Source organism: Lissotriton vulgaris, chromosome 12 (assembly GCF_964263255.1).
Source record: "Lissotriton vulgaris chromosome 12, aLisVul1.2, whole genome shotgun sequence".
Lineage (NCBI taxonomy): Eukaryota > Metazoa > Chordata > Amphibia > Caudata > Salamandridae > Lissotriton > Lissotriton vulgaris.
In genome coordinates this window covers 34010903-34027129 of record NC_141700.1, presented here as the reverse complement: position 1 = coordinate 34027129, position 16227 = coordinate 34010903, and the positions used below count along the sequence as shown (strand labels likewise).

Genomic DNA, 16227 nt, shown 5'->3' with positions numbered 1-16227 from the left:
CTACCCCCCATGCAGAGGGAGAAAAGGGAAGCCGCAGTGTCCCAGCTGACGCGTGTGCATCCTGTTTAAAAAAAAATAACACACAAATTGAATCTAGAACCGACCCACCCTCCTCTCCTCCCTGTAACCTCTCCCAACCACAATAACCCAGTGTTCAGGCCTTTAGAATCCCCAGCCTTTCCTAGTCCGGTATGCCTGGCCCAGTGGCTCCCCTCCCTGGCTCGCTCCCTCCCCCTCTAGCTCCCGTTAAACACACAACAGAGAACGAGGGAGAAAAAACGGAGGCAACGGCAGAAAACAGCACCCTCAAAAATCCCAGAACGTAAAAACGAAATCAAACCAAAAAGCAGCACAGGTTGTCCTTGCAGTCTCACCAGGTACATTGCTCCTCTTTGGGCATTTTTTCTCCTTTATTGTGTAGTGCAGACTGGGAAGATACAAAAAATCTCAGGGCTTTTTTTTGTTTTTGTTTGAGGCTGTCTCTCCCTCCCCTCTCTCTCTCTCTCGCTCGCGCTCAATCCCCTCCTCCTGGCTGCAGTTTCCCCTCCCCCTGGGTGAACACGACATCGAGGGGGACTGACCACGGCCTGGCATAAACACAAACCACACACTGCTAAAGGAGGAGGAGGAAGAGAGGCGGCCCCTGCCTTCTCTGTCAGCCAGAGCGGCATCCAGTGCTCTCTCCCCCTCCTGCTCCTTCCATCCCCTCCTCCTGCTTGTTTCTCCCTTCCAATCTCCGTCCTCTCTTCCATTCATAAAAGGGGCAGCAAAGAGTTTTAATTGAATAAAAGATTAGAATAGTTTGCCGAGGGTACTCAGTTGTGTCCGTGGGCTTTCTTCGCTGCTCTCTCTACCTCACTCGGACCGCACAATTAACAAAATAGACACCGAAAGTAGAAAGTCGTCACGAGGGACATTTTTTTTGTGTGGTGAGGGGTGGGGGCGTATGTATGCTAAACAAACAAGTGAACCAATGCTAACAGTCAAAACAATGGGTGTTGGGAAAGTAGACGCAACACATAACAAGCAACGGAGAGTGAAAGGGGAGGGGGGCGGGAACGGGCACACGGGGAGGGGGGCGGAACGGACCCGGACAGCGGGAGGGGGGCGGGAACGGGCACAGGACAGCGAGGGGGGGGGGGGGGGGAGGACAGGAACGGCGCACGGACAGCGAGGGGGGGGGGCGGGAACGGGCACAGGACAAAATGCATAAACTTACAAAGTGAAAACACATTTATAAACAAAATGCTCCCTACCTGATCGCCTCGTGGGAACTCGAATCTTGCAGCCAACTTCAACAACAGACACTTTTAAAAGGAACAAAACAGGCCGACTCGAAAAAAAAAAATAACACCCACCCACCGCCGTGATGACAACAGAAGTGGGTGGAGAGGGAAATAAATGCAGGAACGCCCACGAATCTGGTCCGGCCATGACGGACAGATCTCTGTTCCAATGGCTAGCCTCCATTTATGGAGCTAGCCAATGGAACAGAGGGCGTATTCAAGTCCCCCATACTGAAAACTAAAGATTTCTCCTGGGCTGGGGGCGGAGCTAAAGCTCTGTGCCCCAGGCGAAACCTAACAAGCATTTACAATGCAATGGTTTCGCCTTTGGAAAAGTAAGAGCTATTGGCATTGTAAATGACAAAATTTGTATTTATGTGTTGGTTTTGAAAACAGATAAATAAATGGCATTGTCATTTACATTGCCATTAGCTTTTGCACTGACTAACAGACTCACATGTCCACCCCTTGAATTAACAACTTATATTTCCCTATACTAATATACCACTAACCCTTTTTTGGGCTCCAGAGTAGCATGCTACTTGCTGAAAAAGCGCTACAACACCGGGTCAGGAGTAGTAAGCGCTACATGAATGCAATTAAAATTATATTTACCATACATGGCCAATTTATGCTGTTGCTAAGTACACATGTCCTGAATGATGGCTTGTCTATTCAGCATCACTGCTTACTTATCCTTCGGGGTGGACAGTGGAGCACTTTTAATGAGATCAGTGCTGTCTGGAGAGTTCTGAGAATCCTTGATTTCCAAAGGTTCCTAATATGAGCAGTCAAATACACATATATCTTCTCTATCTAGAAGTTGCAACTACGATACTAGTGACCTAGCTTGTAAAGCAGGTGTAACCAAGGTTATAACTGTGGACCTAGAATTGAGACTGAAAGATATCACACCTGAGGGATAGCTTTTGGTGTTTAAGGCCTGAACTTTTAAAAATGCTGTCACACAAAGAGACATGCATGATAGCTCCTTCGTGTCTATGAACTATGTTACCTGTAGAATAACACTTGTGTAAATGGTCTAAACATATTACCTGTTTACACCTTGATGAAAGACTATGCTTTCTGAAGTCTGCTTGTGTAATTCTTTTTGTAATCAGGATAGCTTTGCCCTGATGGTTGGACTCCAACCTAACTGAGCCTCTCGAGCTCTCAAGGAACTGCAGCCAACGTTGGAGCCTCTCAGGGCTCGAGAACAAGGTGGGGGGCAAGTGGAGCCCCTCTCGGGGGACTCAGCGTCACTGGAGGTAGGCGGAGCCTCTCTCGGGGGACTCGGAATCACTTGAGGCCTCACGGGCCTCTCAGCACAACGATACTCGCTCTGGAGGGGAGGGGCGGGCACCGGCAATGTGCCCCGACGCCCCTCCTCTCCCTCAACACACTCACCGGTTCTGCCGGTGCTCGGCGGCGGTTCTGCCTCTCGGGCGGCGGTAGCGCTTTGCGGGGCTCTCTCACTACATGAGAGCCCCGCCTTTCCCATGCGCCCGGCCGCTCTTCACCCGGTCCCCCATCTCGGGACCGGGACTCAATCAGGAGCCTTCGTGGCTCCTCGGGCAGTAGTTTCTCTCTCTCGCCGCGATGGGGCGGGACTTCCGGTTGGGGCCGCGCTGGGATTGGCCGGCTGCCCAACCGCTTCCGGGTCGTCGCAGGCAGCGCGGCGGCCCGGCGGGGACTTGAACAAACTCCTGGGCTGCGGCGGTGAATTAGAGGCACACGAGGGGTGGGCTTCCTCCCTAATTTAAATATGCCGCGAGGAAGGCACTCGCTCGGATGCGATCTGGCGGCAAATGCCGGGTGGGCTCCGGCTATGAACAAAACAGCTCTCCCAGGCGCTAGGTCAGCAATACATCACTCCCAGCGCTAGGGCAGATGGAAGTGAAAGTGGAGCGCTCCCAGCGCTTACAACAAACAACTAAAAAAAAAAAAACGAAACTCCGCCCGATGACGAGGCAAAAAGGGTGGAGAGGGAAAAAATCTTGGGAACGCCCACGAATCTGGTCCGGCCTTGACGGACAGATCCGGCTTCCAATGGCTAGCCTCCATTTATGGAGCTAGCCAATGGAAGAAGGGGCGGATTCAAGTCCCCCATACTGAAAACTAAAGATTTCTCCTGGGGGCGGAGCTAAAGCTCTGTGCCCCAGGCGAAACCTAAAAAGGAGAGGACACAATTAAAGGACTATATGAGAGTTAATGGACACTGTAGAAGGACTATATAGTTGGATCTCCCCATGGTTCATGGGAGTTGATTTTTTTTTAGGATTGAGTTTGTTGTTTTGAGCTGCTATGACATTTGTTAAATAATAAAGCGTAGAGAGATAAGGCATAATCTTCGCCTCCATGTCCTTAATAGAATTTAAACTTACAGTTACGGAGCTTGGCACATTTCTATTCCAGACCAAAAACCAATATGAAAAAAAACAGCAATATGAAGGAATTTCTTGCTTAGTGAGCAGAAAAAAAAAAACAACCTCACCGATCCAACTGTGCCTGATGCTTTAGGTGCTGCTTATAAAATTCCTAAAAGGCATGCTACTAGGCACATAAAAGCCTTTCCTGCTTTTTAATTAGGGAGGCTGTGTTTTGTTTTTATGATTTCAGACTAACATACAGTATTAGACTAACCAAATTTAAATGGCTATTAAAATAACAAACAATAAAGACATAAAATGTTACCTCCTCTAGGCCTGTTTTCCAGGTTCTTCAAATTCATTCCAAATTGTAACTGTATAGGGTCGTGTACACGTATGGAAATATTCTACTGTTTATAAATTCAGAGTGGGACAATTGAAGAAAAGTGTGGGGGAAAATAGTGCTGAAATCATGCCAGGGAAATGAGAACACAGGAGTGCGGGGAAGAAAGGAAGATCTGCCTTTCACATAAAGAGATGAAACAATCCACCTTTAAATTTGCTTGGAAGTGTCAGGTATGACAGCTGCAATATGGACAATGGTTTACAACCCACCATCTCCCTAAGTAAACATCATGATAGATGACCATGTTGTTAGATCAACTGAGAGAAACACCTGCAAGGCAGAGGATTTGTTGTACCCTGCTTTTCAAAACTTTGCTTTTCTTTTCACCAGAGCCCATAAATGTTGTTGCTAAAAGAGCAGCAACAAAGATTAGTGAAAGCGAATATATGTATTTGTTATGTGGAAAAGGAAAATTGTGGGTTCCTTGAAGTTTTGGTGTTTCTGATTCTTCTGTTATGCAAGCTGGAGACAGTACTTTCCGCTAGAATAATCAAAGTGGGACAATGATGATGCAGTAAACTAGCATATGGATGACCACAAAAAATTTCCTATTTTACATATGACCAGTTTGAAATTATTTAATTCTGGAGCATGCAAACTTTGTTTACCTTGTGGCTCAACGTCTTTTGAGTTGGCTTGGTGGGCTTCCTCATCTTTTCTGGACAGTAGACCCTTTTTCAAGAACAAATCAAGCTTGGCGATGTAGTCTTTCCCAAACAAACAACCACTGTCTAAATTTGGGGAGTGCGAAGGTTGGGGAGGCTTGCCATGTACGCCAAGAGCTTCCAGGACCCTTTCTTGCCTCAAAGATGAAATCAGACAAAAAATCTGCCCCAAGAGCACCAAGGAATGACGGCATGGTAAAACTGTAGTCCGAAGGTCAGGCTTGGGCGACGTGGCACTGCTTCCTGCTTCATATGCATTGCAGATCAAAAATAAAGGGATTGTGGCCTTCATAAGCAGGTACTGGATCTTTTCCAAGTCCTTATCAAGAGGGTTAATCTTTTTCAAGAACTCTCTGGCCTCTGAGTTGTTGCCCTTTTGACACAGTGCCAATAGCTCAATGTCCAAGCTGGGTCTCTGAAAGGCGGGGTGGCACAAGTCCTCTCCAACTTTAGAGAAGAAGTACTTATGATGCTCCGTGGTAGGTCTGCATTTAAATGCAGTTATGAGATTTTTGAAGGTTTCAGTGTATAGATTACCACGGACCATGTCACTTTTGATGTCGTGCTCTTTGGCTAATTCAACCCATTTAATCAGCTGCTCCCCACATATGAAAAGAAAATTTGGATCATCCAACTTATCTTTCAGAGTCTGGAAAATGTTATCTCCCTTTTCTGGTTTATTCTTATCCTCTGTTCTGGGTGCCAACGCTGCATCTCCCTTGCTCAAACTCCCCTCACCTTTCTGGTGGTCAGAAATTACATTCTTCTTTTTCTCAGATGAATGGCTAGCATGATCTTCTTTGCTTCTCTCCCGACTGCTCCTGGACTCCAAGCGGCTGCTCGTGGCTGGTTTCTTATTCTCAGTGGGGCTGCGAGATTGCTGGCGGTTGGAATGCCCTGTAGAATGATTATCTTTATTGTAATCCCTGCCCTTTAACCCTGAGCGGCTATCAGAGGTTTGTCCCTTACCCTCAACTGGGCTTCTAGATGGTCGATGGCCGACATGCTTTGGAGAGGAAGCATCTTTTCTCTGATCCGAGCTCGAAGTTATGGAACGGTTGTCTGAGGTTTGCTTCTTAATCTTGGAGGGGCTGCCAGATCGTCTCTGGTCGGTATGCTTTAGCGAAGAAGTCTCTTTTCTAGAATTCAAGCGTGAAGATCCCTTATTATTGTAAGTTTGTCCTTCACTCTTATTATGGCCGACAGATTCTTGACACTTGGAAAGCTCTGGTGAGATATTGTCTTTTGTGCAATTAGAGCTCTGTGACTTGGATTGCTTTGTGGGTGCTTTTTTAACACTGTCAGTGGGACTGGCCGATTTTTGAGAGTCATCATGTGTTGACAAGGAAGGGTGGTCTATTTGAGCATCCGGTTCACAGGCATACTGCTCTTCATCTGGAGAATCCGTTCGGTTTCGTTCAGCCTCTGGTCCAGCTAGATCTGATGGCAAAACAGAAAGAAGGATAGAAGGTTTGAGAATTTAAAAACGTTCATGCCTAGAAGGGAGTAAGCCACTATAGGGATGACATCTCTGCTAGTGAGCAAGTGATGGGCAGTTGCACTGCACTAAATGCCATGCACAAAGATGTAACAAAATCACAATGCATGTTGAGAACGAAGCCTCTGGGAAGGTGTGGTAGTTAAGACAGACACAAAAGTTTCTCTCCAGCAAGCAGAACCAGTAACCAAAATAAAAAATACACAACCCTTTGCAGTGGCAAGTAAGCACAGCAGCCATCCCCATTCTTTTACAAACTCTGAAATAATGTGTACATGGCCTAAAAGGCAATTGCTTGCACAATGTAAGCAAGTTCACTTTTTCATGGGCAGACACGGATGGACATAGATGTCTGATGTTGTGTTATACTGCAAGTACATTCACGTTTTTAGATACCCCAACAGTATCAATAATGGGCTATTTTTACTGGTCAACACCATGCAAGTGATGTTAGCTAAGAGGACAGGAGCAACTGAGGGCACCACACAGAAGCAGAGGCTGCATGGCAGGTTTGGTTTCCAAACTCTTTCACCACCCAGAGGGCAGCATATCTAATCCTTGGAGACATGCTACCAAGTGAAAAGATCACAGATGTCAGTTTGTCACCATTGAAGTGTAATGAAACACAACAGAGGAAAGACCAGCCTTTCGTTACATTAAATGGGATCAATTACTTGGTTCTATGAATTTATAGACATGTCCATTAACCCACAGGAAATGAGAACATTCTATTCAAAATATCAATACCCTTTGAGTCTAAAGAGAATAACTATCAGCAGCAAGCCTGTGTCTAAACAGATTAGGACAATTTGTTTTTGGCATTAATAGTCAATTTTATTGCAGAAATTAAAATGACGAAAGGGATTAAATAAAAACAAAAACATTCAAAAACTTTCTAAATACTTACTAATGTTCAGAGAAAATATCTACTGAGACTTTTAAGCTTCTGCTTAATCATGTTGCTGTATTTTCCAGATGTTTATATAATTTATAGTCTTGGAGGTGTCCCATGCCAAACTACAAAGCCAAAGATGTCAAATATCCAGTTTCCAAACGCAAAACACACTAACAAAAACAAACACATGAGCACATGAAAGCAGAAGGCTACAATACCAAATTTCAGCAACACCAGAGGGACCCATGCTTTAGAACTGCAGATTCATGTGAACTCATTAGTGCATACCAATCTGACAACGACCGCTCGCTATTGACCAAGCCCCGTTTTCCTCCTTTCACAGACCAGAAGCTGATCTCCCAAGTGTATAATCAGGTCAACCTTCTTCCCCATCCAGCCTCTACAGTCTTGCTCCATTCACCCACATGTACGCCCCACACCCGGAATAGATGGGATGGGAAGGGAGAAGAGGGGATGGGAAGAAGAGCATGGTATGGTCAGCTCAGATTAAAGAGCGATCTAAAGAGGAAGAGAGCCAGACACAAGAGTAAGATTTAATCATGCAGAAAGATCCAAACTGGTACCCACTTGAGCTGAGGGGAGGCCTGCCACACCTTCTCCTTTCTTTCTTTTTGCACTTGCTCATGCACAGACACAAAAACTGGATGTGAGAGGAAGAGGCAGTTGAGGCCAAGCAGATAGAGCAAGAAAGAAAGGGAGATAGGAAGCAGGGCCTCCAACATTAGCCCCTGGTGAAGGAGCTGCGCTTGTTTAGAGTAAATCTGGAGTTGTAACAGGCCAGTAATGTTTCTTGCCCATTTACACACCCTGTTACAAAATGCAATTGTCTTGCACAAGTGAGCTAATCAAGACCTGTAATGGACAGTACCTTGCAAGACAGAAGCAGCTATTGGGGGTCCTTTATATTTTCCAACCAGATCAAGCATCAAATCCGTGAAAATATCATTCGGAATAAAGTCCATTTTTCATCTGTGGAAAAAAACAAACTTTACTTACAAAATTCGTAACATTATCAATAATTAAATCACCTAGTATTACGAAGTATTTAACTTTAATACGTTTGTAATTGAGGAAGGATGTTTGATACACATGTCGTGGGGTATGGAATACTAATTAGGTACATTGCAATAATTGGAGCTATTTATGGCAAGTATACTAGTGCCACGGCCACAATCTGGGATATTGACAAAGAAAGGATGTTTCACTAATAAAGGAGATAATTACAGCACTCAGTACCTTCAGGGAAAACATTTACTAAAAAGATAATGCATCTAGGGGGACCAAATGGCACCTTTTCAACAAATTGAGCAACAATAAAAACTGTACAAAAATATGCGCCTTTACTACTATACATTGTCACCTTATACTCACAATAGGAGTGTCTGAGACAGCAGGGGAACGGACAAACAGAAAAGGAGTTTGTCAGCTGCTTTGATTTTCCACGCTTTTTTGATGAAGAAAGCTAGTCAGTGACAAGACAGGAGACTGTTTCAAACACTACTCGGGCAACTCAAATAACCCTCAAGACACTAGGCTAAAATTCCATTTCTTTTTCTGGAACCGAGGCTTCGTTTAGGCCTGTCTTTCTTTACTGTGAAATTCACAGCAAGCAATCCAAATAGTGAAAACATAAAAAAAACTACACATCCCATGTTACCATCTCATACTGTCACAAAATGTCACACATTACGCCACATATTTTGCTTTTGTTGATGAATAATTTAGACAATGCATCTGCTTAATTTGTGCCTACCTTGCGAATAATTCCAGTGCCCTTGCATAAAATGGACGAGCTACCTCTCTAAGTCACATTGAGGTGGGGGCTGTATTTTATAAGGGCTCACACCCACCACCCAGCCTCATGCCACTGATCTGCGTTGAGCAATATTTATTTTATTTTGATAATCTTTTTATTGATACGTAAGATTACTGAACTTACCGTATTTTCCGGCGTATAGGACGACCCGGCGTATAAGACGACCCCCTACTTTTCTTCATAAAATGTAGGTTTCATGCTATACTCGCCGTATAAGACTACCCCCACTTCCAGTGCAGTACTGTATTGCCGGCGGGAACTTTCTACAGTCCCCTTTCAATGCCCATGAACTGAGGAGATGACGTACGGCACTGACGCTCCTCTCCTTCCGATGAACGTGAGATTTATGGCCATATCGGAAGGAGAGAGAGACGCCAGATCAGCGCATGTGCCCGCTGTAGCTCTAGACTGAATACCTACGCGGTTCGAAAATACCGAAATGCCCCGTGAGATCCTGCTCCCATCGGCACTACAGGACTGTAAGAGACTGCGCACTATTGTCATTTTTGATTCATGTGCCGTAACTTAACGTAACGTTTGCTATTGTAATTTGTTCTGTTGTAATTATCTCCTCATGTATCATTACTAGTCCTATTGTGAAGCGCTCTGACACCTTCGGGTAAAGTCTGCGCTATATAAAATCGCATACGGTAAATAAAGTACCGTACCGTACAGCTAGAGGGGATTGTAGTATGACTCACATAAGCACGAATATGGTATGAGGGGGATCAGTAGCAGGGAGAGAGAGATTAGAGAGACGCCAGATCAGCGCAGAGAGAGACGCCAGATCAGCGCATGTACCCGCCCGCTGTGTCTCTAGACTGAGCACGCAGTTCGAACATACCGAAACGTTGCTTCCACTCCTAAAAATTTGGTACCCGGCGTATAAGACGACCCCCGACTTTGGAGAACATTTTAAGGGGTTAAAAAGTCGTCTTATACGCCGGAAAATACGGTACTAAAAGCATGTACATTGCATCTCCTATCTCTGTTTAAGGTTAGATCCATCCTGTAGCATATTACAATAATGCAATATTAACTAACAGTGAACAAAACATTACACGTTTTCCCATCTATTGGACTCAGTATGTCTGCCATGGCTTAGAGCAATATTTAACATCCTTACATTAGCCGTGGCACTGCACCTCCACCCACTAAGACCCTGAGCCCTAGGGCACCTGAAGAAGAGGTGTTGTGCCTCATGGGTCCAGGAGGCAGCGGTGCCCCAGCAGGGGTGCATACAAGGGTGCTAGAACATCCCAGGGAGAAATAGGACCCCCTCAAACGAGTCTAGGATTAGAGCTGTGCTTCCGTAGAGAGGCAGAACTTTAAACATGCCTATTTTAAAGTGGAATACTTTGCTAAAACATTTTCTATTGATTGAAGGCTGAAAATGAACGATTATGAGCAAAATAAAGTGCCGCAAAAATGCAGTTAAATTTCCATATTTGTGCCGCTAAATTTCCATATTTGTGCCGCTAAATTTGCTAATCCATGCCGCAATATCCTCGAGGGTCTGTACACCAATCACCATGGCACATTCCCTTGAAACGGCTTAAAAACCATCTTAATGCCTCTTTCTTTGCTGCTGCGGAAAAAGATAAGAGATGGCTCTCCCATTGCCCCTTTATTGGGCAATATGATCGTACCTTTTAATATATTTTATTATGTATTTTTTGGTTTTATTCATTGGGATAAATGTTCTGTTTATTTAACACATGCGCTCCTTGGTAGGCAACGTGTTTCTGTGTCACTTTTTGCAACAACCCGAAGCAGGTCATGAAACGGCGCGCGCATGCACGTGCTGGGACCATTGTACGGCCCAAGGCACATAGTCCTATTTCTGTCTCAATGCTTCAGAGTACTGTTGTACTCAGCGGCCCGATTAAAACACTAATGGGCATAGCGGCGGCACCCCACACCTGGTCACCGTCCTGGCTCTCACAAACTCAGACTACATAGTTTCTAGTTTATGGAAGAATTGAGGGCACAGTTTATTAGGCATTTATTAACTTACAAGCAGTCCTTCAACTACCATTGTTTTCCTTATCCTTAATAAGCCTGTGCTCGCCTCCCCTAGCCACAAACACTGTACCCTACATTCAGTGCTAGCCAGTCAGCCCAGGAGACCTACCACCTTAGGTGCAACCATTCGGTCCTTTTTAGAAAAAAATGTAAAACACTTTATTCACGACCGTACAGCGATATATTATCATCATATCTTTTTCACACATAATACATTACAGTCATTTTCTCGTTTTCTCCCCAGCCAAATATGTCGGTCATTTACTATGACAGCGTAGTATAAATGTCCTAGGTAAAGAAAAAACAGAAGTACAGAATACCATATCCTTTCCCAACCTGCGCATCTAAAAAGCGCTTGCACATTCATTAGTACGGTGTACAACGTCTTACCATCGTGCCTGGTTGCCACAAATAAAGTATCAAACCCCCGATCCTTCCTCCCACCCCACAACTCCCACCTATCCCCGTGTGTCTCCTAGTCCTGATGAGTCCAAAATGTGACACTCCGTTGCAAAGAAATCAGCCAGCCTCAGCATGTAAGAAGTGTACAGATACTACCCGTGTGGTTTTGAGGGCTTTTGGTCACCTATGTTGCATATACCTATAAACCGTGGATCATCCTCCCTTTTGCATCCCGTCTGCCTGCAGTGTCGCCACCTCCACCCCCTCCAGGTCTAACATCATAACCTCCCAATCCTGCGCTATGAGATGCTTCCTGTGTCCCCTCTCCTCTTCTCGCCTCAACACTGCGCCCTCCGCCCTGCCCCACTTCAGCATATCCGACTGCCACATGGATACACTGGGTGGTCTGGATGACTTCCACCTCATCGTTATAATTCTAATCGCTAGTAACAGGGCCAGATCTACAAACTTCAACCTAGCTTTTTGATTCTTAGAGCGTTAACGGAGTCCCATCAAACAATTTAGAGCCACCTCTGGGACCGGTAGGGAGGTCCCTGTACGCAGTCTGGCAGACCCCTCTCCAGTGACCACCCAATTGTGGCACGCCCACAACATATGGAGAAAGCCAGCTTCCTCCTCTTTGCAACGTGGGCAGCAGTGAGGGGAATCAGGAAACATTCTGTGTAATCTCGGAGGGGTGAGGTACGCCCTATGAAGCACCATGACCTATATGAATTTAAATGTAACATTCCTCGACACCCTCCTGGGATGTTCAAGAACGGTCTGCCAAGTCTTATCTGGAATCACCTCTCCCGTGTCCTGTGCCCACCCGTCTCAGAGTGCGGTGAGTGAGACTGCTGCGTGCTCTCTGACCCCCATGTACAGCCATTGCACCAGGTGCCCGCCCGTTCCCATGTAGTATATCAAGTGGACAAATTCATGTCTCGCAGGGCGACGTCTCTGTGGTGCCCAGGTACGCCGTATATAAATGGGACACTGCAGCATGTAGCAGATACAATCTCTGGGGAGCACCCGTGGCCTGCAGAAAGGAGTCATGGTCCAACAGAGTGTCATCCCCAAAGAAGGCGCCCACGTCCTCCACCCCAGTCTCCGCCCAAGGCCGTAATCTACACTGTGTGAGTCTGCCCTGAGTTGTAGGGATGCCTAACAGGGGAATGTTCTCCGCAAATGGCACTGTGGTCGAAGTGTATGCCAGCGCCTTCCTCCAACACGTCAGGGCCGTGTGCAAGAGGGGGTGGCAATCCAGGGGGAGCCTGCCCCCAGGCAACAACAAGGAATGCAATTCTCCCCGCGCCAGTCAGTCAACCGTGAACTCGATTTCGTGCAGGTTCCTTCCTGCTACCCATCGTCCAAGCCACTGGAGTTGACTGGTGTAGTAATACCCCTTATGATCAGGCACACCTAGTCCTCCCAGTCTAGTCCCCAATTGGAGCTTTCGGAGACTGATCCGTCAGCGTCCCATCCCCAGATGAGGCTTATCAATATCGTATTCAGTGTGTTAAATATCTGCTGTGGGAGAATGACTGGCAAATTGACAAAACAGTATAGCATGCGGGGGAGCAGGACCATCTTAGATATGGCTATTCTACCCATAACGGATAGGGGCAAGGACGTCAAAACCCAACACTGCTACGGAGGCTAGTGATGGCCCTTTTGACGTTACCTTCAATCTGGTCTACTGGGGTTCTATACACCTGTATGCCCAGGTATCTGAACGTATTCTGGGCCACTGGGACCGGATATCTCCCAAATTGGAGATCGGGAGGGTGCGGTAGGTCTTGAAAGTAGAAACCAGTGGACTTCCCCGGGTTTATGGCTAAGCTTGACACCGCTTCAAATCGGCTAAAAACGTCAGCCATGTCCGTGGGGTCCTCTTCAAGGTCACGGAAATATAGTAAAATATCAGTTGCATATATGGATATCAGGTGATGTGTATCCCCCACTGGAATGCCCCTCCGTGCTCCGTGGGCCCGAAGGGCTATGGCTAAAGGCTCCAGGGCTAACACAAACAAGATCGGAGATAGGGGACAACCCTGTCGGGTGCCTCTGTTTATTGGGTAGGTATCTAATATATATGACAACCCGTTCGTGCGCCAGCCGAGGGGTCTGTGTACAGTAGTTTAACCCATTTAAGAGGGAATCTGGAAAACCAAAGCACCGCAATGCTTTGAAATTAAACGTCCATGACAGGGAGTCGAATGCCTGCTTCAGGTCCAGTGCTATACAGCCCCCCTGGGGGTATTCCTGTGGTGTGGCAGCCATAAGGGCATGAAGGCGTCGCGTATTTTGGGATGTGCTCCTTCCCGGGAGGAAGCCACATTGGTGTGGGTGAACCAAAGCGGAAAGGTGGGGCTACTGAGGATTTTGTACTCCATGGAGAGCATGGACAGGGGTCTATAATTGTTCAATTCAAGCGCATCCCTCCCCGGTTTGGGTATAGATATAACCAGAGCTTGCATCGTTGATGTCGGCATTCGACCCTCTTCAAACGCCACCTTATATATCTTTTCTAGAACAGGTACCAGAGCATCAGAATAAGTCTGATAAAACTCTACTGGCAGCCCGTCCAGGCCTGGCGTCTTGTTTCGATTGAGGGACCGTATGGCAGCCCGTATTTCCGGTTGCGGTATGGGGCCATCAACTTCTTTCTGGGCTGCCGCAGATAGGGTCGGAAAGGGTACATCCTGAAGGAACTCTGCTACTCGTACTGGGTCCTCCATGGGGGGGAGGAGCGTATAATGCTTGCAGATGGGCATAGAACGCCCTGTTAATCTCGGACTGTGTGTGGACTATGCTACTCGATCCATCTCGTATCCGGGTAATCACCGGAGTGTCCGGACGGTCTCGCACTACGCGGGCCAACAAGGTGCCTGACCTGTCTGCTTCAGCGTGTTGCCGGCGTAGGTTTTCTCTGTGGTCAATGACCCTCAGCGTTTCCAGAATATCCGCGTGGTGTATATTCCCTGCCTGTAGATCACTCTGTTTCTCTGGGTCAATGCTTGCTTCCCTCTCCAGTGTTCTCAGTCGGGTCTCTACCTCACGTAGTCTTTTACGTATCTCTTGCCGGGCCCCTACCAGTCGCCCGATGGCGGCCCCGCAACCATTCTGTCCTGTTCTGAGCAAGCGTCTTCTTTTCACCCAGCTGGATGACCCTCACCTTCCAGCGTAACACTCGCTTTCCTTTTGGGCAAGCGTCTTCTTCCAGCCCAACTGGGTGACCTTTCACTTCCAGTGCAACCACATTTCCTTCCAGGCAAGCATCTGCTTCCAGCCTGCCGGGTGACTATTCACTTCCAGTGTAACTATCCATTTTCCAAGGGGCAAGCATATGCTTCCAGTCCATGAATGGATTGATATCCTGGGTGAAAGACTACACCGTTCCTTGCAAGGTGACCTGGTCACCTGTCCACTACCTCATCAGGACCACAGGCCCTGTCCTCGGTGGTTTCCTTCTGGTTCAACCAATAAGGCCATTGTGGTAGCCTGCCAGTCCCCCTGTGGCCGGTTTCCTTCCAACCACCTGCCAGGCCACGGATACCAAAAGGACCTCCTGTAGGTCACCTATGCCTCTGCAACAGATATTACTCAATGTACCTAACCTTTACTGCTTGCCTTCTCTTAGTATGGATGGGTGGGTCTTTTTGCCGAATTCCCAGAAGAAAGAGGGTCCCTTGCCAGGCACCTGGCAGTTCAATACCTTCCACTCCAAGGCCAAATTCCCATCAGTAAATTCACGACTGGGCTGAACCAGCACAGGGTCCCCTCCACTGCCCATACCTCTCTCCCGCTTCTTACCCCTGCCCAGTCTGGGTACCGTTCACAGTGGGTGGCCTCCTCTAAGGCCCATGGTCCAGCAATATCTCCCACCCCTTCCCGAACCAAGGGGCACACTCGCTGCCAGAAGAATTCGAGCAGTCTCTGTATGGGCGCTCGGATAAAACACACTCCGACAGGTAAAGCTTCCTTCACGCCCTTGAAGAACTCCCTTAGAATGTACCATATTTGAATACAAGATATTACTGAAGAGCCTGTTATATTGAGGACCTCAGTACACTACCACTAATATTTCTGTGGCATTATTTGGGGTAGTTCCCCACACTCTGAGTACTCCGGTACCATCCTACAATATGGTTACCCCTGGTTAATAAAGGGTGTTATTTACTACCATACTGTCCTAATTAGAGCTTAAGTATAGCACAGTCTGATCCCTATGGTGCAGAAAACTATGAGAAATTCTGCGATGGCCAATATTATATGGAGGAGAGTTTGGTGAAAGCATTTGATAAATCAGTACAACAACCTGTAAATAGAGCCTTGGCTGTTGAACACCAACCCTTCACCAGGCAGCTGAAGAGGTATGCTCAGAACATGACCAAGGAAGATACTGCAGCGAATTCTGCTATACAGCCCAGTGACGAGAGCCTAAAAAAGGTTATGCCCAGGCAAAAACAAATAAATGGCTGGATTCAGAAGCTCTGGATTAACTGTCTGAAGCATACCTCACAGACCAAAGGATAAACTACCGGGAATAAGGATGATGATGATTCAGACATTGGGTCTGATCATTCAACCCATTCTGATAACTGCCACTGGTATTACATAACCAACCCCTAAAAACGAAAGAAGGGATCACCCCTTTCCGGTGCAACTACTCCTTTGGTGGCACCTACAGACTCCTTGGTTTTGTTTGTTTGATCCAGATGGTATTGTACATCCCGGATCTTCCGATCGGTCCCCTTTACACAAGTGGCAAATTATGTTCAATTTTGATTGCATAAAGGCTTCAACAGAAAAGTGAGCAGTTTACTCAAAGCCAAAAGGAC

At 46.7% G+C, this 16227-nt stretch overlaps 1 protein-coding gene across 4 annotated transcripts in view; it reads right to left on the bottom strand.

Moving 5' to 3' along the window:
* The window catches only part of LOC147673148 (SURP and G-patch domain-containing protein 2-like), a 129919-nt gene that overhangs the window by 66662 nt on the left and 47030 nt on the right, over nt 1-16227 (bottom strand). For all 4 annotated transcript variants that reach the window (XM_086946905.1, XM_086946907.1, XM_086946904.1 and 1 more), the window contains 2 exons: nt 8009-8109; nt 4670-6166 (listed from right to left, as the gene is read on the bottom strand). In XM_086946905.1, coding sequence (XP_086803031.1) covers nt 4670-6166; nt 8009-8102 — 1591 coding nt within the window. In that variant the 5' untranslated portion in view covers nt 8103-8109. The remainder of the gene's footprint in view (nt 1-4669; nt 6167-8008; nt 8110-16227) is intronic.